Consider the following 22410-nt stretch of genomic DNA (forward strand, 5'->3'; position numbering starts at 1 on the left):
GTGTTGACGGTTTCACCACCAGCCCGTGTGTGGGGCTCCGGCCTTCATGAGTGAAGAGAGGACCCCATGTGATGGGGGAGGCCTGGCCCTCGTGAATTTGTGTTCGTTTATTTACTTTCTCCTGCTGAAAGGAAGCGGGTTTATTTTGGGGTGTGTGTTTGCTTTTGCTTTTACCCTGAGAGTTTGCGAGCCTGCTGGCTTGTTCCCCCACCCCCACGTGGCGGCGTCAGCCCCTTTATGGCTCTTCCTGAAAGCCCGGCCAGAGTCTCCAGGGCGGCCCCACGGGGGCTGGGCGAATCTTCGGAATGTGCTGGGCGTCCCCTCGGAATGTGAGTGCCTGGCCTGTTAGAGCCCCAGGACTGCTGGCCCCACCCTTCTCTGCTCCAGAGGCAGTCCTGCCTCCCACCCAGGGGCCTCCCTCTGTCCATGGCTCCCCCTTCCCCAGGCCACCCCCCAGGCCCCTCTTCTCCAACTGTGTTGGCCCTGCCCTCCGTAGTATCAGCCAGGTCGGGGGCCCTGTCCTGCACTGTCCTGAGGAGTGCATGTCTCTGAGCCCTGCATGGGGGGAGCCCACCAGCTAGCAGAGGCTCTAGACAGGCTCTAGACTGGGTCTCTAAGTCTGCAAGGGGCACCAGAGCACTTTACAAATTCCAGGAGTGAGTGACAGGCTGGCCACGTGCCAAACCCTAACCCAGCAGCAGCCCGTGAGAAGTGTGTTGTGGCCATGCACCTTCCCAAGAGGAGGAAATTGAGGCACAGAACAGGCTGGGGCTTTGCCTGAGGCCAGATGGACAGGGTGAGAACTGGCCCCCACACTCAGCGCTGTGGTGCCAGCCCAGCCTTGCCAGCACGGCAACCACGGGACTGCCAGGCAAGGTGAGGGTGCCAGGTGGGGCCCGAGGCCCTCACAGGGCATTGTCCCACATCCCTTGGAACCCTTGAGACAGGCATCGTGCCACGAGAGGGGACACCTGCCTGGACCTCTGTGTGCTCAGCCTACTGGGGGCACCGAGACTGAGGACGCAGCTCTGGGAGATCCTGCATGGGCTTCCTGCTAGGCCCTGGAGAGGGCACCAGGCCTGGGAGGGCATCCTTGGCCCAGAGCCTTCATGAAGAGCCAGGGGCCTCCTCATGGCTGGGGCCCCGGCACAGCGACCTGGGAATGGCTGTGGTCGCATGGGATGTCCTGGAGCCCCTGCCACCCTCCCTGGAGCTGTGGGGCTAAGCTTGGGTGCTGCACTCTCCTGACTCCATCCTCGGGTGCCTCCTCATGGGCAGGCTGCGCCCTCGATGCTGGGCCAGGTCTAGGCCTACAAGGCTGAAGCAGCCTCAGTCCATCTCTGCCTTCGGGGACCACAGCGGGAGCGTGGGTCCTGCAGGCCTTGGTCCAGCTGTCTGCCTGGACACTTTCTAATGGGAAGCCCTCAACACAGTGACTGCCCAGCCTCAGTTTCCTCCTCCGTAGATGATCTTGACCTGAGGGTGCCAGCTGGGGTGTGACACCTCTGGGCTACCCCCTGCTCCCGCTCTTGACCACCCCTCCCTCTAGACAGATGACCACCACCTCTCCAGCCAAGGCCACCCCTTCCTTCTGGGCAAATGACTACCACGTCTCCAGCCGGGGCCAGTGAGCTCTGAGAGCCAGGGCTTCGCGTGTGGCTGGAGCTCAGGTTTCTGGGCTGGCCTCAGTCATCCTCTTGCGGCTAGCCTTGAGGAGGCTGCTTCCGAAAGGAGGGAATAGAATCCCAGTGCTCCTCAGGGCGGAAAATGGGGAACTAGAAGGCTCCCCATGCCTCCCGCCCCTTCACACGGGAGTGAAGGCACAGGCCAGCAGGAGGGTGGGGGAACGTGCTGACCAGTGGGGTGTGGGTTCCCTGCTCGCCCCCACAGTTCCTGCCATGGGTGTGACTTTGTGTGCCTCGTGTGACTGGCGCCCTGGCGAGGAACTGTCGCCCAGGAGACAGACGTGTGGATCTGCATTCCAGGTGGCGGGCCATCAGGGACTAATCCCCAGCATAGTGACCATAAAACAGCCCGTTCCTGAGCTGCTCGTGTCTGAATGTAGGAAAAACAAACAGGTCTGCAGGGAGGGGCCTTTTCCTCGTTAACTTGAGGAGGAGGGTCGGGCCGGGTCTGGGCAGACGGGCAGACAGGGCGAAGGTGGGGTCCTGGAACTACATCTGGCTGTATGTGTGCTCTCCACCGTGGGCAGACACCCAGGGGCACTTCTGGGGCTGGCCTTTCTCTCCTGCTGGGGGCACCCCTGGCTTCTACAGACCGCCCAGCCAGCCAGCCAGCAGGCGCCCACGTGCACCCAGCTCAGCCCCAGGAGGTGACGCCCCCACCCTCAGCAGGTCTCGTCTGTTTGGGGCAGGTTTGGGAGGCGGTCTGGGGTGTCCTTACCTGAGCAGGTGGCCACCTCACCTGCTCGCCTGACCCCAGCTCCACTCTGGCTTCCAGGCCAGCCCTACTCCATTCCACCTTCATCATGGAGTTTCTGTATTCGATTTTTAAGTAAATCAAAATATAGTATTTTCATTTAAAAAGTAATGATTCTAAATATTTTTTAATAATTTAATGTTATTATTAAAATGACGTTTAATACACCAGCCCGTGCCATTTGTTCTGATGCCTGAGTTTGCCGGCGCCCCTTACACTTGGCACCCAAGGCACGAGCACCTTGCTGGCGTCCCCCAGCCGCCTGCTGCCTGGCCCCCCTACAGGCCAATTCCTGCCTCTCAGCCTATCTTGGGTTTGTCCCCGGCCTCCTCGGGAGGCAACCGTGCCCAGGCCTCTTGGTCTCAGGGCCCCTTGGCGCCCCGACAGAGAAGCCTCGTTCGTGGGCATTGTGCCATCAATATTTAATACAGTGGAGACATGTAAAAACAATTCCATATTAATTTATTAAAATAGTAGACCCATTACATTTTCATAAATAATGTTATGAAAAATTTCTATATTTTCCAAAACAAATATTATTGAAAGAAAAATATGCATTTTTGCAAATCTCCAGAAAGCCTGGCTCCCCAGAGGACGGGGATCCCCACGCCTGCCCCGGGCCTGTCTGTCAAGAGCAGTGTCCCACTGCTCATGCTTGGGTGGGAGCAAGAGCACCCGTTAGTGCCCCCCAGCCATAGCGAGGGCTGCCGTCCCTGAGCCCGGCCCCAGCAGATCATCAGTGCACATTTGCCTGGGGAACGCAGACTCAGCCCTGTCCTGGACACAGTACCTGCTTCTCGTACCTGGCCCCCACCTTGGGCACTGCTCTGCCACACCCCACCACCCCCGCTTTCTTCGGCCTAATCTTGTCCTTCGGGACCCAGTGCTAGGAGGATGTCCAGGTGGGGTGGGACTTGGGCCTGTGCTGGGCTGTTTCTCAAGTCTCGGGCTGCACCTCAAGTCTCGGGCTGCACATGCCAGCCAGGCGGACGGTGCTGAGAGGGCCTCTTCTGCAGAGCAGAGGCAGAGCCAGGAGTGGAGGGGTGAGCACTGCCTCAGGGCATCAGCAGGGGCTGTGCAGGCCCAGGCACAGGTTTGAGGGATGAATAGGAGGAATCAGCATGTTCATACTGAAGGAGTGAGTGTCCCCCCAAGAAATCTGGATTAGACAGACTCTGGAGCCCTCTTGTTACCTGTCCAGGCTGCAGGGGCCCTCTGAGCTTAAGGCCAGGATAGGCCAGGGTCCCCGCTCTGCCCAGGCCCTTCTAGGCCCGTTAATGGGCCACCCGTGTGTGCTTTCTTGGACTTGCTGCAGACTTGGTAAATAGTGGATGTGCTGGGCCCCTAGGCTCTGAGCCTCTGGGCTGAGAGCTCACCAGGTGGGAGTTGCTCCCCAGGGCAGGACTGGCACAGGGTCTCCGATGCCCCGCCCAATTTGCAGCCCTGTGTCTGCCTCTGCAACTCCCCACCCCAGTGCACATGGGCCCCCTGGGGAAGTTAGCGGCAGCCCAGCCTGTGCATGTGGGTGCAGGCCCTCTGGGGAGGACACCCTGCAGACAAGGGCCTTGGGCTTCCCCAGGGCCCCCCTCTCTGCCAGTCACTGTCAGCCTCACCCATGGCCTGGCTGCACCCTGCAGGGACGTGGCTGCACTCTGTGCCTGCGCTGCATGTTCAAGGTGTCTGCACCTCAGTGTGCCCTGAGAGTGTCAGGCTCGGACATGGGGACCAGCTCCCTTTTTACATGACCTTGTCACGTGTGTGACGCACGTGTGTGTACCAACTGGGTCATTGTATGTTTCAGTGTGTATGTGTGCGCACACACATGTGCATGTGTGGAGCGTCCCATCTCTGCATGAGGCATGTTTGTGGGTGTGTGCCCACGCACACAGAGCCGGGTGGCCCACAGAAAGGGCCTGGCAGTAAACAGCTTCCTGTGCACATTGTGTGTATGGTGGGGGCATGGGTGCATGTGGGTGTCTCTTAAGAACAGCGGCACTGCAGGGAGAGCTCCGTGTGCAGTTGCAGGAGATAACCTGCGAGCAGCCTCTGCAGCAGCGTCCTGACCATAAGCGAACGTGCGGTCAGAGCATTAGTGGAGCAGGGGCCTGGGTGACGGCCAGGGCTCAGCAGAGGCCTGTCCTGCCCCGCGGCCTGACGGCGGTGGCTGGCATTTGTCAGTGTTCGTTAATGTGCTCATCAGCACATCCTGGTTTCCCATAATGTGGCCCCTTCTGCTGCCTGAGCCTCCAAGCCTCCTGCTCTGGCAGTTCTGGGCAGTCACATGAGCCGTGGGCACCTGCTTCTCCACGTGTGCGCCTGTGTACGCCTGCCCAGCGGTGGTCACGGGGATTCTCCCCACCCTTCCTCCTCTTCAGTGGCTGGTGGAAACCATGGGGAGGCCCGGGGACCCTGGTCTCATGGGGGTTCAGGTGGGCCGGGAATTGTTCTTGCCCTTCCATCAGAGTGTGTTAAACAGGCCTCAGGCCTTCCTGCCATCAGCACTGGGCCCATAGGGCCGAGAATCCAATGGGGGTCTCCATGTGGTTCCCAGCTAGGGCATTCCTGGGCCTGCAAGCAGTGGCTGTTACTTGGCCTTGACCAGAAGCCCCACGCGGGTAAATGCTGGGCTAATAGCTGAGTGTGGTGCCCACAGCAGGGCTGCAAAGACCTCCCGCAGCCACAGCCTTGGTCTGGGCCACCATGCCAGCTGTCCAGGTGACCCTGGGCATGAGCCTGTGTGTCTACAGGGTGAGCTGTGCCTCAGGGCCACTCTGGGTCTCCTTATTGGGCTCAGCGCCAGCTCCTGAAGAACCCAGCAGGCAGCCCGCACAGGGTGGGCTCCTAAGTCCTGCAGGATGACATTTCCAGGCTCAGGCTGGAAGCCCCAGGAAGCAAACCTCAGATGCCAGCAGGAGGCATGGGTGTGGGGAGCCTCCTATTGTCCCACCACACGTCCTGGACGGATGGCTCTCCCACCAAGAAGAAGGCTTGAGCTGCATCTTGTACTCTCAGAAAAGAGGAAAATAAAACATCTGGTGCCCTGGAGTGTCGTCAGGAAGCAGCGCGTCATCCCAGCCCCTGCTCTTTGTCGACGACCGGCCTCAGTGGGAGCTACCGGTCTCCTGGGGGCCGGCACACAGCAACGTCGGTGGTCCAGGGGCCCAGCCTCCTGGGGACAGGCAGGCAGATGAGGCAGCAGGTGCGGGGTGAACTCTCAGGCCCACGTTCCCAGCCAGCAGGCCCGGCTCTTTGTGGGTGCTGGGCTCCTTGCATGTGCTGGTGGGACATGCCTTGTGTGTGACGCCGAGAGCCTGGGAGACACGCGCCGTCCCGCTGCTCTGTTCCTGGTGCTTTCGCCGAGTCACACGGGGTCGTCCTGGTGGTCAGGGTCTCTTATGGGCCTCTCCGCTCATCAGAGTGGTGGGTTTGGGTTAGGCAGGTGGCCCTCCCAAGGCTCCAGTCCCATCCATGGCTGACCACTGTCCCTCTTCCTGCAGGTCACAGTCACCACCATTGGCTATGGGGACAAGGTGCCCCAGACGTGGGTCGGGAAGACCATTGCCTCCTGCTTCTCTGTCTTTGCCATCTCCTTCTTTGCGCTCCCAGCGGTAGGTGCTCCATGGTGTGTTTTCCCCAGCTCCTCGGACAACTGGGGCCCTGGGGTGGCTGCAGGCCCCTCCCTCTGAGCAGACCCACTTATATTCAGAACCAAGAGGGTGCTTCCCTTCTAGAAGGTGCTATACCCCAGAGCTCCACTTGCCCTCCCTGGGGCCCTGGATGCAGACTTCCTGTTTGCAGTCCCCATTGGGGTCCTTGCAGGCAGTGTGGGAGGCAGCCTAGAGTGGCTGTGCATGGACACAGTGTGGGACAGGCCTGCTTACTCAGCCCTGGGGGGTGGGCAATGCTGCTACCACGCCCCATGGAGGCAGAATCTTGCGCCTGGATAGGGCGCTTCCATGCTGTGGCTGGCCGGGGAGGGAGTTTGTTCCATGGCCTTTCCAGAAACCACAGATTGTTAGGTGATGTGTCTAGTTCGCAATGCCCATATGTGGGTGTATGTGTGTTATGTGTGTATGTGCATATGTGTTTGTGCTGTGTGTATAATTTTATGTTACTTGTATACTATGGATATGTGTATATGTATCACATGGGTGTGTATTGTACCGTATATGTGCGTGCATACTGTGTATACGCATTGTATGTGCATATGTTGTATTTAGTATGTGTGGTGTGTTGTGTGCACATGTATGCGTTATACATGTATATCAGTATGTTTGCATATGTGTATTTATGTATCTGGTGTCACAGGTATATATACTATACATCTATGTGCTGTATATGTGTGTGTGCACATGACATGTAGACAGACGTGTTAGTGTGTTTGTTAGTGTGTGTTAGTGTTTTAGTGTTAGTGTGCATTAGTGTGTTAGTGTTTGTGTGTGTTTGTGTTAGTGTTAGTGTTTGTTAGTGTGTGTGTTAGTGTGTGTTTGTGTTAGTGCGTGTGTTAGTGTGTGTTAGTGTGCATATCTATTGTGTGTGCGTGTGCATCACATATGCATATGGACCATGTGATCCCCTCTGTAGACCAGGAGTTCTCTAGCTTGTGGGTGGGTCCTTTGCATCCCATCAGCCGTCCTTGGGCAGGGCGGCAGCAGCAGTGACTGAGAAGGGCTGACTTCTCACTTGCGACCCCCATCCCAGTGGTATGACCCCTTCCTGGGTGCATACAGATGGGCCAGCCCACCTGGCCCCCAGAATGGTCCCTGGGAGTGGGTTAGAGAGGCTCTAGCCCCACCCCATGGGACTGGGCCCCTTGCTGGATAAGCCCTGTGGTATAAGTTCTGCCCCCCATGCTGGCCCAGGACAGGCAGGCTGGGCCCGAGGTGGGACTTGGGGGACTTCCAGCACTGACCATGCCTGGCCTTCCCACAACTGTGTCTGGCAACCATGTCCTGAGGCCGCACCCAGCTGGCAGTGGCCTGTGTGGACGGGACCCTCCTGTCCATTCCTTCCCAGGGGATTCTCGGCTCAGGGTTTGCCCTGAAGGTGCAGCAGAAGCAGAGGCAGAAGCACTTCAACCGGCAGATCCCGGCGGCAGCGTCACTCATTCAGGTGCGGTACCTGCAAGGCCCTAGTCACTGACATTTTGGTCACTGACATTTTGGTCACTGTTAGTGTTGCTTCCAGCCCTCATGGCCACCTGTCGGAACCACCATTGGCCCCTGTGTCCGTCTGGCTGGCCTGTGGGGCATACCCTGCTTGTGGAAGCCTTGGCTTCTGTGGTGATGAGGTGAGCATGGGGCGTTGGAGCCTGTCTTCCTGCAAAGCCACTCCCATCAAGGGCCATGCCCTGTGGGCTGGAGAGGAGGCACGGCCGTGGCCATGCCAGGAGTGGACGTGGTTGGCTCTGAGGCTCCCCTGCGCTCCCATGCTCCCCCCCACCGCACAACAACCTGAGGGCTGAGTCTGGGAGTGGGGTGGCCAGGTGATTGTCCCCAAGGGAGGTAGGACCCAGCTGTGCAGTTGGTGCCTTCTGGAGGGCCTGGCATCCCTCAGGGCTCGGGAGGCCCTGGTGCCTGGAGGTGAGGGCTGGCGATGGACGGCATGGGCCTCCCTCTGGGCTCACAAGGCCAGTGGGCTGGGAAAGGCAGAGCCCTGGAGCATCATTGGCAGGAAGGTTCTGGGGGTGGGTGGAAGGCAGGCAGTACCAAGCTCTGGGACGCTGGGCTCTGGCTCTGTCACTCCAGGCTCTCCAGGACCCACCGGAGAATGGGACTGCCCTGTTAACATAAGCAAGGACTTAGCACAGAAGCCACTTGAGAACTGCATCCCTGTGGGTCTCTCTTGTTGGTCACCGCAGGGCCAGGGCTGCCCTGAGGAACAGCTGCTGAGGGGCCCAGAGGGTGGTCATTGCTAGGTTGAATGACAAGTGCCCACTAGGGATAGGGCCTCTGCCCAGTGCAGTGGCTGGGAGCAGTGTCAGCTCCTCTGGGTGCACTGGGCCTGATGTCCCCCAGGAAGGCCCAGGGCCTGGGCAGCCCCTGCTGGCTGGGGTCCCCCCTGCAGGCCTCCTGAGCTTGCTGCCCCAGGCAAGGCCCAGGCTATCAGGGGCCAGTCGCAGTCCTGCCGGGCTCCTGGCTCAGCTATGGGGGGGCTGTGAGCTCCCACCCTTGGCCTGGTTTTATGACTTCACAGTTTCTCCTTCCCAGGAGACCGTAAATCAGGCCCGTAAACCCACCTTGGTCCCAGCGTGAGCATGCTGGCCGCCCACGCCCAGCAGGGGTCCACATTGGATTCCTGGTCCCACTCCCTAGGAACCACAGGTCCTGTGAAACGGGGCTCCCTCGGAAGCTGCACACACTGTGCAGGGAGGACTGGAGTGGGGGCCCCAGGTGACAGGCCTGCACAGGAGCAGGGCAGGGGTTGTGGGGTTTGCCAGGGTTGGGGGACCACATGGACCTGTATGTGTGATGCTTGGGCCTTGGAAGACTGGGCTTGTGCCCTTGCCTGCCTGTCCCTGGGTGCTGGGTGGGAGTGAGGGCTGCAGGTGCCCCTCGCCAGCTGCTGTGTCTATCTGGGACTATCACCCAGGAGCCCACCAGTGTGGGGGCACATTCTCCACTCGGCCTTTTCTCAGGCTCATGTGGCCAGTGATGACAAGGCCACTAGGACGTGTTCTCATACAGGCCCTGGGAGCCCCTCCTGCCCACCTGGATGCTGCACGACTTCCCTCTGCCAAGTCCCCTACCGACAGTGTCTCCTCCTCCCACCCTTCCCATGTGGTGCTGCCATGGGGTCTCTCTGAAATGCTGGCTTCAGAGCTGCACTCATGTGCCATCAGAGGCCCCCCCAACTGCAAGGTGGCACTTACAGGCCTCTGGGAGAGACCTCACCTCCTGTCAGCCCAAGGGACCCTTCCTCTCCCTGCCCCCTGTTCAGCACCTGCAGGTCCCGGACGACCTCTCTTTCTCAGCCCTTCCTCACTGTGTGGCCGCTGGTTGCCTATGTCTGCATTGTTCTCCTATGCACGCTGTGCACCCTGGCACCCAGGGACGATGTGCGACCTGCCCACCTTTGCGAGTCTTGCCTTTGGCTCAAGGCTGGCTCGGGGCCGGTAAAGACCTTTGTGGTGTCCCAGCTGTGGGTAACAGTTGGCCCGGGTGGCGGTGAGCTGCCTGGCACAGCAAGGGACCAAGCCAGGCTGCCTGGGCAGAGGGTCTGGGAGCTGGGACCACGTCAAGCCTGTGACTCTGAGGTCCCAGACCCTGCCACCCAGAGGGGAGGGAGTCTGGCCTGGGGAACAGGGAGGGGGAGCTGTAGCTTCCATAAGGGCCCCCACTGGGTGGCTCAGCAGGTGACAGCCTCTCCCCCTGACCGACCTCAGACCGCATGGAGGTGCTATGCTGCCGAGAACCCCGACTCCTCCACCTGGAAGATCTATGTCCGGAAGCCCTCCCGGAGCCACACTCTGCTGTCACCCAGCCCCAAACCCAAGAAGTCTGTGGTGGTGAGTAGCCCACCTGCCACCAGGGCAGGGCCTTCTTGCTAGCAGGTGGGTGGGGGGGCATGGGGGCCACAGCACAAGGCTGGGATCTCACCATGCATTTGACCTGGTGCGGCCTATGTCAGGGTGTCAGCATTGTTCGGGACACTGGGCTATACACCCGATGCTAGGTTCCTGCTATCCCAATGTCCCCTGACTTGGGGGTATGTAGGATCGGTCATTCCAGGGTCAGGGCATGAGAGTTCCAGAGATAGAGCTCTGGGAGCAGGACATGCTCGAAAGAAGGCTCTTCAGAGGGCCTTGGGGTTGGGCTTTCCACGTGGGGCGCAGTGGGTGGTGAGCAGTGGGCAGGGGGCCACGTGAGGTGGGCAGTGGGAGGGGAGCAGCAGGGGAGGGAGGTGATGCAAGGGTGTAGCGAAGGGGGTCTGGAGGTCACAGGGCAGTGGAGTTTGGCAGGTGCCAGGCAGAAGTCTTGTGACGTGGCTGGGGTCATAGGAGGGGTTGGGGCTGATGCTGGCATGGTTCCGCTTCCTGGCCTGTGCCCACACCCTCTGTGGAGAGACCTGGCCTTCTCAGTTTCCAGCTGCCAGTGGAGCCTCCGTGCCGACTGTTCCCTGTGCTGGAATGTTCCCCCAGATTTCCACACAGCCTGCTCCCTGACTTCAGGCGCCCTCTTCAAGCCCTGCTGGCCCCTAGCCTGTTCCCTCCATATGCCTTCACCCTTACTGGTCACAGCTCCCATTACCACTTCCACTGGTACCATCTTGTGTGTCTGTCTGCTTCCTGCTGTCCTGTTAGCGAGGCCATGAGCTCACAGGGCAGCACCAGGGCCAAGCCCCCCATGTGACCCCCAGCAGCCCTGCCCTGTCTCTGTGTGAGGACTCTGGAGCTGGCCCCAGGCCTCAGGTCCCTGTCCGGGTGTATGTGGTGGGGGCTGGGCTCAGGGTAGCTGCACAGGCACTTTGGGGCCAGCGTAGGGCCTGACAGATGATGTCCAGGAACCGCTAATCTATTGTCTGTTTTTTTAGGTAAAGAAAAAAAAGTTCAAGCTGGACAAAGACAATGGGGTGAGTCCCGGAGAGAAGATGCTCACAGTCCCCCATATCACGTGCGACCCCCCAGAAGAGCGGAGGCTGGACCACTTCTCTCTTGACGGCTATGACAGTTCTGGTGAGAACCCCTCAAGCAGGTGTGGGCCACAGGGCCGGGAAGGTCACTGCCTTTTTTGGGAGACCGAGCAAGCCAGTGAGTTTCTCCCTTGGGCTAGGGTCTCTGATAACGAGGTATGAACAGACAGAGGGTGGAGCTTCTAGAAACTTCTGTAAACCTTCTAGCCGCCTTCCCCTCAGAGTCTTCCCAAGGAGGGGCTGGCCACACCTTCTGATGTGAGAGGAAGCCTGGGCAGGTGACGGGACGGGTCAGCTCTGTCCGGCCGTGCTGAGGGTAGGCTGTGTTCCTGATTCCAGCTGCCTGGCTTCCTCCCAGCTGAGCCCACGGGCTGTGGTTGGAAAGTGTCTGGGGTGACCTCTGGGCCCACTGGCAGGGAGACCAGAGGTAAGGGGTCTGGGGACGGTGCCCTGGAGGAGAAGCCCCAGGCCTGGGTAAAACGTGGGGGGTCTGATGGGACAGGCTGTTCTCATGCAGCCCAGAGGCCACGAGTCTGTACGTGATGGTGTGGCTCAGACCTGCATCCCTCCTCTCACCCCTGCAGCGGGGGCTGGGATGAAGCTACCTTCTGCAGCACCTGACAATTGGATGGCAGACCTGTCTAGGGTTTAGATGCCCTCCATCCCGGGTGAGGGGTTTTACCCACAGTAACTCGTAAGCATGGCTCTTTGACAGACATGGAAAGCGAGGCCCTGGACGCTGGGCTCGTGTGCTCTAGCCACACGGCGGGAATACAGCAGTGCCCAGTTGTGGCCCCCACGAGTGAGGCCCTGGAGGCTGGGCTCGTGTGCTCCAGCCACACGGCAGGGACACAGCAGTGCCTGGTTGTGGCCCCCATACGCCTCCTGCCAACTTCTGCTGTTCCCAGAAGTGCAGCTGGCTGAGCACACACACAGCAGGTGACCTGTGGTGATGCCAGGGCATCAGTGCTTGGCCTCCCCACAGTGCTCCAGGGCAGACCTGGCCTCCTGGCTGCTTCAGGAGGGACACGTGATGCATCCATCATCTTGGGACCAGTTTTGAGACAAACCTCCTATAGGACAGGACCGTGAACTGGCCAGCTCTACAGAGTGTGAGGGGCTGGAGACCTCATGCTCCCTGGCCACAGATGCCCTTGAGAGTTAGGAGAGGTGGAAGGGACCCCGCTTCTCCCTGGGAGCTCCAACTTCTCTCGCATATGACTTCAATGCCCACTTCTGGGGACTGTGATCCCAAACTGCCAAATTCTCTAGCAGCTCTCTTAAAATCGAATGTGAAGGATTCTGGCTTTTTCTGACCTCTGAGCCCAGTGTGGGGTATTTGAAATAGCTGTGCTGCCACCAGGACAGAGACGTGCCCCTTGTCTTCCGAGGAGAAAACACAGTGAAGCCTGTTTGCTCCCCAGTACCTCGTGCAAAGGTGCCATCTGTGGCCCTGCTCGCTGCTTCCTCTGAGGCAGACATAGTGGTGACTGTGTTCTGATACAAAGATGGCACTTGCCGGCTGCTGCACTCCAGCACCAATGCAGGGGCCCTGGCAAATGTTTGCAGAAGCACCTGTCCCAGGGCGCGGTGCCCCTGGGAGGAAAGGGGCACCTGTTTTGAAAACACTTGGTTGTCATGGTGCCAGAAAGAAGCACTAGTTCAGGCCCACGGGAAACAGTGGCCTTGCCCTCCCAGCATGGGAGAGCCCTCAACTTCCAGGTGGTGGGGGGAGCACAGCATTCCAGGTGGTAGGGAGCACAGCGTTTGAAGCCCACTCCTCTTTGACCACTTGCTGTTGTCCAGACACATCACGCACTTGCGCCTTGCATTGGTTCCTGCTCACCTTGTTTCTGCTCACGGGGTTTCTGCTCCTTGAAGTCTCAGATTCCTTCTTCCATGACTCCAAGGCGTGTCCCTCTAAGGAGGCTTGGTCCCACCCTGGAGGGACTGCTCCCCACTCTCCCTGCCTTCCATGCCCCGTGGGAGGACTCCATGTGGCCCAGTCCCTTGGAGACTTGACCCCACTGTTCTGGACTCTGGGCTATTTGAAGCCAGGCCCTGCCTCAGTTGTGCCAAGTGGCCAGGGTTCCATGCCTGGCAGAGGAGGTGGGTCATCCACCTTGCCCTCCCATCCAGGTCATATCCATTCCCTCCTCAGCAGCTGTCCCTTTACCCTTTGGTCACTTCTGTATCCATCCCTCCTCTCTCAGACCTCTTCCCAGTGCCTGGGACCAACCCGAATGTTCCAGCTTACCAGCAGTTGTAAGGATGCTGTCACGTCTTATGCATGGCAGAGAGGGTACAAACCCACACTGTTCACAACGCTTTGTGCTTGCAGACACCAGCCCAGCCCTCCAAGCTCCAGTTTATTCGGGATGGTTCACCTGCATCCCCCCATCCTTGGCAGGAGGCTGGGTGGTGTTCCCTGCCCCTTGGGGCTTTCCTGGGCATCCAATGTGGAAGTCACCAGGCAAGACCAAGTCCAGGCACCCGCTCCACTGGGCACCAGGCTCCCCGGGGCCTTAGATGCCATCAGGATTTGGCTGGGACCCGGCCACATCTCTGAGCCCCTGGGATGTGCTCCCGCCTGCCCGCTGGAGCAGGCACAAAGGGCGATTGTGCCAACCAGTGCCCAGTGCCCCCACAGCTCTGGATTCAGGGCTGGGACCATTGTCTCCATGCAAATGGGGGCTTTCTGCGCATGCTAACGGGCAGGTGGGCGTGGCCGGGGGCTGGGGACGCAGCCTGTGTGCGGCCTGGAGAAGCATCACTTGCTGCTTGCTGAATGCGGGGCAGCCCGAGTCGATACCATCCATTCAGCCTGGTTAGTGTTATGAAGTCATTAGTGCTGTCTGCGGAATGTTAATGAGGAGCAAGTGCGGAGAAAGTCAGGCGCCTTTTGTGGAATGCTCCTCCACGGAGGTTTTTCTTTCCTGCTGGACTTTTTTCTTTCCTAACTTGATAAGTCAGCCCAGGCTGGAGCCACCAGATTTCTGGAGCCTGAGCTGTCGACCTGGCCCCCAGGGACCTAGAGCGGCCCCTGATACTCCTGAGTCCCCTTTGCCCAGGAGGCTCTTGGAGAGTCCTGGCATGGGGAGAAGGGCATGCGGATCCCAGGGCAGATGCTACCCCTGGGGAAGCCCCACAGCCCCACTCCCTCAAGGCGGGTACGAACAGCCACACTGATCCCCCACAAAGGCAAACCCAGGCCTCAACCTTGCCTGACTGTGCTTATTGTTGTGTGAATCTGCAGATTAGGCAGAAGTCCCCTTGACCCTGCCTCAGGGCTCCTACCTGTCTGCGCCATCCACCTGCACACAGGCCCTTTCAGCTTGTGCTCTAGCTGGTGCTGTGCAGTGTGGCCCCATTTATAGATGAAGAAACGGAAGGACAGGGCCATGTAGGGAACTCCTGAGGACACCTGTGTGTCCTGACACCCCACTGAGCCTGCTAAGAGGCACATGCAGGTATGGCAGTGGCAGACCTCAGGGGAGGGAGGCTGGGAAGGAAGAAGGTCCCTCACGGTGGCATCAGAACACAGACTAACCTGCAGCAAAAATGGGCTGCGTGGTCCCTGCAGCAGCCTCACTAAGGGGAGGAACCAGCGCTCATCCCACGCGGCAGGGTCTGCTGCTGTTCCCCCAACCTTCTGACCTGGGTGGGGAGGGAGGGGAATGGCAGCAGCCACCCAGCCCAAGAGCCAGAGTGCAGCAGGGGCTGGCCAGTCTAGCCCTAGGGTCTTTGCAGTGAAGCGTCACAGACTGCTCGTGAAGGATGCATGGGGACCCAACCTCAGGCCGCTTGGCTTGGCAGTGTCGAAGGGACCGGGGACCTGCGAGGATGCAGTGGCCACTGTCCATGCCTAGCCTGGGGAGCCTGACACTCACAGCCTGGCTGCTGCCGCCTTGGGGGTCCTGAAGATCCTCTGTATGCTTGCGGGGTGGGGGCAGACACAGGCAGCCTCCTGCCCAGAGGGTCCAAGCAGGCACGGGCCATCCACATCTGCAAGTCAGAAGAGGCCTGGGCTGGAGCCACATACTGGCCATGCTGCCTCGCTGTCCCTGCCTCAGAGCCACTGTATTCACTCTGCCTGGAACTGTCTTTCCTGGATCCCAGAAGTCCTGAAGGAGCCACCTCCATCCTGCGCTGACTACCCCGCCCCTCCTCCACTCTAGTTGTCTCCACAGCCAGGTCACCATTGACCAGGTTGTCCAGTCCCCTCCTCAAAGGGGAGTGGCCCTTTGTCTTTCACCACTGACCCTTCCCGAGCTGGTACCATACGTAACCCACAGTGGGTACACGATAAAAATGCAGGGCCGTGCCACCAGGGTTTTGTCTTGACAAAGGGGCTGGAGGCGGGTTGTCAAGAACAGGGCTGGCCGGAGGTGGCCTCCTGAACACCCAGTCCCCAGGAGGGCAGAGGAGACTTCCCCAAATTCACTGGTCCTGGAGGCCGCCTCAGAGGCCTTTTGCTGCTCAGAGAACACTGGGATGGAAGGTCGGGGTCTGTGACATAGGATCAGGCAGCACGTACGTTTCCACCTGGCCTAGAGGTCATTCTGAAGGGCTTCTGCGGAGGTGTCTTCAAAGCTGTGCCTGTGTATGTCACCACGTGTTTGTCAGGTGACCTGGGATGATTGTGTGGTTTCCCATTTGTGAAGTGGGGCAGCGTGCTGGAGGAGCATGCATCACCTACCCAGAGGTCCCCTGTGGCCTGGGGTCTCATCTTTCACACTCGTGTGTGTACTTTTTGGAAGCACGCGCCATGGAACAGCCTAATTTCTCACTTCTAGGCTTGTGAGCCTGGTTCTCACAGGGTCAGGCTATAGCCTCCTCCTGCTCCCAGCTTGACATCCTCAGCCCAACACACCAAGCCTGGCCTTTCACCCACTCCTCCATTCAAAGCTGTGTGTTCTGATTGTGCATTTTTGGTGGCTGCTGCAGGATTAAATCCTGAATGCTTTGCCAATTGAGATCAAAAGTCACCCTAACTCCTCTGGAACCTCACTGGGACCTCCAGGTGCTCCAGATCCTACTGTCTCTTGCCGTTTCCTGGGCCTTTGTTGCCCAGTGTTTTGGTTTTGTCTTTTAAACAATCCTCTTTTTGTTGATGCTGCATACATCTAGATATTTACTCACAGACTTGCAGTTTTCTGTCTCACTGTTTGGATTTAATTTCCTTTTTCCTGAAGTCTGTGATTCTTTCAGTGAAGGTAAACTCTCAGTTTCTGGTTGTCTGAAATATTTTTACTTTGCCTTTATTCTTGGATGATCATTTCGTTGGGGGAAAAGTTACAGGTTAATGTGTACATTTTGTCTGAAGACTCTGGAGCTATAACACCGCAGTCTCCTAGCTTCTGTGGCTTATCAGGCTGATTGATTTTCCTTTGTAAGTGACCCTACCTCTAGTGACTTCAGAAACCTTCCTTTTGACTTTAGTATTCAGAAATGTCACTGTACTGTACCAAGGTGGTGGATTATTTTTATTTATCGTGCCTACAATTTGTTGTGATTCCTGAATCTGAGGATTTATGTCTTTCGTCAACTGTGGAAAGTCAGTACCATTATGTTGTAGAATATTGCCTCCCCTAATGCTTCTGATCTTTTCCAGAAACTTCTATTTGACCATCTCATTGTCTTCCTCAGCTGTCTCATAGATTTTCTATCTCTGTCTCCCTCTGCTTCATTCACAGAATTTTCCATGCAGTTTCTAACTCTTGAGATGTTTCTGTTCCACTGCTTTATCCACCCACTGAGACTTTCAGTTACATATTTTTCCATTCCTATAAATCCTTGTATGTGGGTTTAATTTGCTTTATTTTAGCATCTTGTGCCTTTCTCATATTTTAAACTACAACTTTAAATCTTTAGGTCATTTGAACCTGTGTATTTTGTACCCTCTATCATGTCATTTCATCATCTGCAGTTCTTGGAGAATCTAATTCTGTTCACTGTAGTTTTTCCTGACTCTTGCTCATGATGGCTCATTTCATTGTGGGTTTGCAATTTAGATCATGAGTTTCTGTGGTGGATGTTTTTGTTTGTGGGGTTCCTATGTATCCTGTATAAGGTACATGCCTCTGGAGAAGCTGTACTTTTGCTTGTACAGGGTGACTGAGTGAACCAATCCAGGACCTTCATGATACATGTTTTAGATATGGGATCTTCCAGACAACCTATGCAGTGTAAACAGAAACCCCAGTCTCCTGTGAGAGCAAGTCTAAGTTACATATATTGAGAGAGTTTTATTTTATAAAGTAAAAGTGTCTTTATTTGCAGAAGACATGGCTATGTAGAAAATCTGATGAATATACAAGATGACCACTATGACTAATATATGAGTTTAGTAAGGTGGCAGATATAAGATTAATATGAAAAATCAATTCCATTCATATATTCTTGCAGCAAATAACCAGAAATTGAAATGTTTAAAATACAGGCATGTTTCATTCTTATTGACTGCACTTTGATTTGTTGCACTTTGCTGATAATGCATTTTTTACAAATTGAAGGTTTGTGGCAACCCTGCTCAAGTTGAAGCCAATACTCATTTACCATTTCAATAATCCTAGGGCCCTTAAGAATTATGCTAAATCTACTCTGCTTATGCTCTATAACGGAACAACAAAGCCTGATGACAGTACATCTGTTGACAACATGGTTTACTGAATATGTTGAGCCCATTTTTGAGACCTACTGCTCAGACAAAAAGATTCCTCAAAATGTTACTGCTCATTGACAGTGCACCTGGTCATCCAAGACCTCTGATGGAGATGTACAAGAAGATTAATGTTGTTCTTATGCCTGCTAACACAACATCCATTCTGCAGCCCATAATCAAGGAGTAATTCCAACTTCAAAGTTTTATTATTTAAGAAATGCATTTTATAAGGCTATAGCGGTCATAGAGAGTGATTGCTTTGATGAATCTGGGCAAAGTAAATTGAAAACACTTTAGAAAAGAATCACCATTCTGGATGAAATTGAGAATATTAGTGATTCATGGAAGAAGGTAAAAATATCAACATTAACAGGAATTGGGAAAAAGTTGATTTCAACCCTCTTGGATGACTGTGAGGGATTGAAGATTTCAGTGGAGGAAGTAACTGCTGATGTTGTGAAAACTGCAAGAGAACTAGAATTAGAAATGGAGCCTGAAGATGTGGCTGAAATATCATTAGTTATTAGAGAAATGCAAATGAAAAACACCATGAAATACCAGTACCCAATTATATTGTGTAAAATGAGGGAGATGGATGATACCAAGTGTTGGTGAAGATGTGTTGGAGGTGGAACTCTCACATGCTCCTGGTGAGAATACAAAGTCCAAAGCGATGCAACCATTTGGGAAACAGTTCAGCAGTTTCTTAATGTGTTAAATATATACCTACCATATTCCACAGCCATTCTATTCTTAGGTATTTATCCAGGAGAAATAAGATCATATGCTTGCCACCATTTGTACATGGAATATTCATAGCAGCTTTATAAAAACTGGAAACCCAAAACTGGAGGCAACTCAAATGCCCATCATTTGAATAGATTTTTTTTTTCAAAGTTGTGGTATATTCCTACAATGGAATACTACTCCGAAATACAAAGGAATGAACCATTGATACACCTACAATATGGATAAATTGCAACATAATTATGGTGAGTGAAAGAAGCCAGACCAAAAAAAAAAAAGAGTACATGGTATCTTATTTATGTAAAAATCTACAAAATGACCACTAATATAGAGTGGCAAAAATATCAGTGGTTATCAGTGGTTACCTGGGGGTCAGGGGTAGTGGCAGGAGGGAAAAGGACAAAAGGGCACAAAAAAACTTTTGGGGCAGTGGATATGTTCATTATCATAATCATGGCAATGGTTTCATCGTGTGTCAAAAGTTACCAAATTGCACACTTTAAACATATGCAAGTTATGTCAATTATACCTCAATAAAGCTGTTTATAATAAATATGTAATATATAATATATATTTTGCATAGCAAAAAAATACTGAAAATACTTTGTTATTGATAACCTAAAGAAACCAGTTGCCACTCACCTATAGGCCTGGGGCTAATTTAATTGCTATATAAAAATGCTCTTGGCCACGCCGCGGTAGCTCATGCCTGTAATCCCAGCACTTTGGGAGGCCAAGGTGGGCAGATCACAAGGTCAGGAGATCAAGACCATCCTGGTTAACACGGTGAAACCCCATCTCTACTAAAAAAATACAAAAAATTAGCCAGGCGTGGTGGCGGGTGCCTATAGTCCCAGTTACTTGGGAGGCTGAGGCAGGAGAATGGCGTAGACCCGGGAGGCGGAGCTTGCAGTGAGCTGAGATCCGGCCACTGCACTCCAGCCTGGGTGACAGAGCGAGACTCCCTCTCAAAAAAAAAAAAAATAATAATAATAATAATAAAAATGGTCTTGTAAATAAAGATAAAAGTTAAAGGGTTCACAGAAAAGGAAATACCAATGATTCTTAAGAATGAAAATATGCTGGATGACTTCAATTATGACAGAAATGCAAATTAAAGCAATGGGGTTTTTGAAACTTATCTAATTATTAAATATCAAAGAGTTTGATAACACTCTATGGGTATTGTGTACAGGGAAACTCAGTCATTGATGTTGGAAAAATAAATTGATACAAACCTCTGTGGAGATAAATAAGGCAATCTCAATCAAAATTAAAGATGCATATGCCTTTGAATCATTCTAGAAATTTATTCTACACATATCTTACACATTTGCAAAATAATCCATCATGAGGATATTGATTTCTGCAATTGTTAAATAGCAAATAATTGCAAACCAGCAACATGCCCATCAGTGGAGGCCTGCTTCAAGTATCATATCTCCATTAAACAGTCATCAAAACTGTGAAGCTGCACTCTCATCACTGGTGCAGGCCATCCCTGATATCTGATCCTAGAAATAACAGTACATCTTTCAGAAAAGTATGAAATCTGCCATCATGTGGGGGCAAATACAATGGTTTACAAAACAAAGTTTTATCTGCCTTGTTCTGTGTCTTGGAACTGTTTGAAGAACATTGGGATTATCTTTTCTGTAAAGGTTAAATAGAACTGAGTTGTATAACCATCTGGGCCTGACGCATGTTTTATAGGACATCTTTAATAATTTCTTTTTAGCCTGTTTTATGATAAGTTGTTATACATTAGTTTATTGCATCTTTTGGAGTGATTTATTCACTCCTATTTAATTTCCTCAAGTGTTTCAATTGTGTTGCCACTTGGTAGCAACTAATTTTTTCCTTTAGTGATTTTATGGTTTCTATCATCTCTTTGTTTTTCTTTTCCTTTATGCCTGAACTTTTGTAGTTTTTCTCCTTTTCTCTTAAGCACATGAGAAATTTATCTATTTTATTTATATTATCAGAAAACTATCTTTGTACTCTTTGTTATCTATTTCATTAATCTAAGCTTTTATAGCTGTTAATTCCCTTTTCTTGGCTAACCCTGTTTTCTTTTACTTAAGAGTCATAGTTCATTTATTTGAAGTTCTTCTACTAAAGGCATTTTTAAAGGCTATAAATTTTCCTCTGATTGCAGCTTTAGCTGTGACACATAGATCTGATTATGAAATATGTTCCTTTTCATTGCTTTCTTGATAGTTTTTATTTTATGTTTTGATTTTTCTCTTTAGAGTTCTTTTAATGTCTTCTTAGTTTTTAAGCAGTAAATTTTTATCACTGTTATTTATTTCTAATTTAGTAGGCTTACAGTGAAAGGATGTAGCCTATGAAGTCTCCACTTCTTTTAAATGAAGATTTTCTTTGTGTCCAAGTATGAAAATAAGACCATTATTTTTGTAAATGCTCCACAGACCTCAGAAAATATTTTCTGTATTTGTAGGACACAAAGTTTTATTTGTATACGTGGACAGCTAAAATGTATATTGAGATGGATTGTATATACACACATACATATATATATATGTATACATACATGCTTATTCATTGCCTCATTTAGGTCTGCTCTGCCCTTAGTTTAAAAAAAAAAAAAAAAAAAAAAAAAAAAAACCTAATACATCTGCCAGATTCTGAGACAGGAAAATTAAATCCTTCCTGTACAATTATGTTTCTAAAACTTGAGTGGCAGGTTCCATGGAGTGGTTTGGAGTATAGCCTATATGGCCAACCTTCTTAGGGCCATAGCCCAGCTCTGCCATTTTCTTACGTGGCCCAAAGCAAGCTACTGCATTCTCTGTGCCTCAGTTTCCACATCTGTGAAATCAGGATCCTAACTGTGCCTGCTCCCAGGACTCCTGTGTTGACTGAGTTAGAACATGTAAGTACTCACCCAGGGCCCAAATGCAGCAAACAGTCTTGTGTCTCTGTCTACTGCCAAATTGGCCCCAGGCTCTATCAACACCAGATCTGCTCTGCTCTCCTTCCAAACACTCGTACCACAAATCTAGGGGCTATTCTTTCTTTTAGTGTCCTTAATATTGTATTACTTTCTAATATTCACTTTAACTTTACAGATGAGTAGAATGGAATAGATGTGTTTCAGTACAGAACTTTTTTATTATGTTTGCTTGGGCTCCCCTCCTCTCTGTTACCTATGTTGATAATCTAGGATTTGTTGTCTAACATTTTTCCTGATGTTCATATAATATTCAATGAAATAAAATACATGTGACATAATGAAGGCATTATCATTGTTTTCCAAACTCATGGGATCATATCACACCTGCTTTCTGCATCTTGTTTTTCTCAATCAGTAAAATAGTAAAAATGTCCCTAAGGCTGCTGGAACAATTTTATTTTGATTTAATTCAATCTCTAATTGAATTTTATTTCTATTTCAATTCTATTCTAAAATTTATAATCTCTGCTTAATTTCCTTTGGTGTACATATTCTGTGAGGTTCTCTATTGCTTAAAATTCATTTTGTTTCTGAACATAGGTTCTTGAACCTGTTTCTATGTACAGAACTTTTATTTCTATGTGATAAATTTCCAGAATGTATTCGTTTGCTAGGGCTGCCATAACAAAAATACCACAGGCTGGGTGGCTTAGATGGCAGACATTTATTTCTCACAATTCTGGAGGATAGAAGTCTGAGATCAAGGTGTCAGCAAGGTGGCTTTCCCTGAGGTCTCTCTCCTTGTCTTGCAGATGGCTGCCTTCTTCCTGTGTCATCACATGGTCGTTGCTCTGTGCACTTGCATCCCAGTGTTTCTCTGTGTGTCCAAATATCCTTTTCTTTAAGGGCACCCGTCACATTGGATTAGGGCCACCCTAACAGCCTCACTGTAGCTTCATCACCTCTTCAAAGGTCCTGTCTCCAAATATGGTGAGTCACATGCTGAGGTATT

General features: G+C 52.8%; 1 protein-coding gene across 3 annotated transcripts in view; it reads left to right on the plus strand.

Annotated features, from left to right (window-relative positions):
- Positions 1 to 22410, plus strand: part of KCNQ1 (potassium voltage-gated channel subfamily Q member 1) — a 403636-nt gene that overhangs the window by 135800 nt on the left and 245426 nt on the right. For all 3 annotated transcript variants that reach the window (XM_030917976.1, XM_030917975.1, XM_030917977.1), the window contains exons 7-10: positions 5937 to 6047; positions 7456 to 7551; positions 9824 to 9946; positions 10972 to 11113. In XM_030917976.1, coding sequence (XP_030773836.1) covers positions 5937 to 6047; positions 7456 to 7551; positions 9824 to 9946; positions 10972 to 11113 — 472 coding nt within the window. The remainder of the gene's footprint in view (positions 1 to 5936; positions 6048 to 7455; positions 7552 to 9823; positions 9947 to 10971; positions 11114 to 22410) is intronic.

The sequence above is a fragment of the Rhinopithecus roxellana genome, chromosome 15 (assembly GCF_007565055.1).
Source record: "Rhinopithecus roxellana isolate Shanxi Qingling chromosome 15, ASM756505v1, whole genome shotgun sequence".
Lineage (NCBI taxonomy): Eukaryota > Metazoa > Chordata > Mammalia > Primates > Cercopithecidae > Rhinopithecus > Rhinopithecus roxellana.